The following is a 1835-nucleotide window of genomic DNA, read 5'->3' on the forward strand; positions in this document are numbered from 1 at the left end:
GCTTAAAAACAAACAATTGAAGAAACCGAGGAGTCGGGTCACGGGTGGGAGTTGTTAGAGCTAACCACACATCCCCTGTATCATCAGCCATGGTGCCTCTATCAATTTCAGTTCACTGTACCAAGCTTTCCACCACTATAAATTCGCCATTTCTCAAGCATTATTCATCACTCAATTATCCACTTGCTCTTCATTTTCTGAAAGAAACTAAGCCCAGTTTCTTTCTTTCTCGTTTCCCACGTTCTTCACGTAATTTCATTGTCTCTTACAAGGTAAAATTTTGTGATTTTGTTCATGTTTCGGGACTAATTTGAGGTGGGCTTCTTTTGATGTTGTGAAATAAGTTTATTAATGAAGTGTGTGTGTGAAAATTTTTGCAGGGTAGTGAAGTAGAATTTAATAAAGTTAAGAAAGCCATGACGATCAAGCCAGCTGTGAGGATTGCAGACCGGAAACTGGTGGTGAAGGACAGGACTTTACTGAAGAATGTGCCGGACAATGTTATTGCCACCTCCGGAGCTGCTTCGGAGCCGGTGGAGGGGGTATTTTTGGGGGCGGTTTTCGACAAAGAAAACAGCCGGCAAGTTTTGCCGCTTGGGACACTGCGTGATGTGCGTTTTTTGTCCTGCTTTAGGTTCAAGTTATGGTGGATGGCACAGAAAATGGGGGACAAGGGCCGTGATATTCCATTGGAGACACTATTTTTGCTCTTGGAAACTGCGGATGGATCTCACTTGGAATCAGATATTAATGGCGATGACGAAAATAAAGTTGTTTATACTGTGTTTTTGCCCTTGATTGAAGGTCCCTTTACGGCTTGTCTGCAGGGGAATGATCAAGATGAACTTGAACTGTGTTTGGAGAGTGGGGATTGCAACACCGTTGGATCATCGTTTACGCATTCGGTATACATCAGTGCCGGAACTGATCCATTTGGGACAATATACGAGGCGATCCGGGCCGTGAAATCCCATCTCGGAACATTCAGGCTGAGGCATGAGAAGAAATCGCCTGGAATTGTGGATTACTTTGGATGGTGCACTTGGGATGCATTCTACCGAGAGGTTACTCAGGAGGGAGTTGCAGCCGGGCTCGAGAGCCTCGAGGCCGGTGGGACCCCTCCGAAGTTCGTGATCATCGATGATGGATGGCAATCAGTTGGCACAGATGAGGAGAAGGAAAAGAAAGAACAAGAGCAGGCATCCCTGCTGAGGCTTACCGGAATCAAAGAAAATGAGAAATTTCAAAAGAAGGACGATCCCTCGGTGGGGATCAAGAACATAGTCAACATTGCGAAAGAAAAGCATGGATTGAAATACGTTTATGTGTGGCACGCGATCACCGGTTATTGGGGTGGGGTTCGACCTGGAGTGAATGGCATGGACGAATATGGATCGGCTATGAAGTATCCGATGTTGTCCAACGGAGTCCTAGCTAATGAGCCGGGGTGGAAAACTGATGCAATTGCACTGCAGGGGTTAGGTTTAGTGAACCCGAAAAATGTGTACAAGTTTTACAATGAATTGCATAGCTACTTGGCTGCTGCTGGAATAGATGGCGTGAAGGTTGATGTGCAATGCATCTTGGAGACCCTCGGGGCCGGTCTTGGGGGCCGGGTCGAATTGACCCGCCAGTATCACCAGGCTCTTGATGCATCTGTGACTAGGAACTTTCCTGATAATGGATGTATTGCCTGCATGAGCCATAACCTTGAATCCCTTTATTGGTATGTGTCTGATCCTTTTCCTAAAAAAGATCTACATTTTCTTGATATATTGGCATGCTTTTTGTTGATTAGTGTATTTAGATCAATCTGTTATAGTCATTGAATATAT

The 1835-nt window shown here is 45.1% G+C and overlaps 1 protein-coding gene across 1 annotated transcript; it reads left to right on the plus strand.

Annotated features, from left to right (window-relative positions):
• The first annotated feature begins 10 nt into the window (after positions 1–10).
• Positions 11–1835, plus strand: LOC111399365 (probable galactinol--sucrose galactosyltransferase 6). Its single transcript, XM_023026633.1, has 2 exons — positions 11–272; positions 381–1835. Exons 1-2 carry the CDS (start codon positions 90–92, stop codon positions 1827–1829), a joined length of 1632 nt encoding a protein of 543 aa, XP_022882401.1. The 5' UTR covers positions 11–89; the 3' UTR covers positions 1830–1835.

The sequence above is a fragment of the Olea europaea genome, chromosome 9 (genome assembly GCF_002742605.1).
Source record: "Olea europaea var. sylvestris chromosome 9, O_europaea_v1, whole genome shotgun sequence".
Taxonomy (NCBI): domain Eukaryota; kingdom Viridiplantae; phylum Streptophyta; class Magnoliopsida; order Lamiales; family Oleaceae; genus Olea; species Olea europaea.

Coding starts and splice junctions, on each gene's coding strand:
- LOC111399365 (XM_023026633.1), top strand. CDS start 90: ATGGTGCCTCTATCAATTTCAGTTCACTGTACCAAGCTTTCCACCACT. Junction 273..380: donor ATTTCATTGTCTCTTACAAG/GTAAAATTTTGT, acceptor AAATTTTTGCAG/GGTAGTGAAGTAGAATTTAA.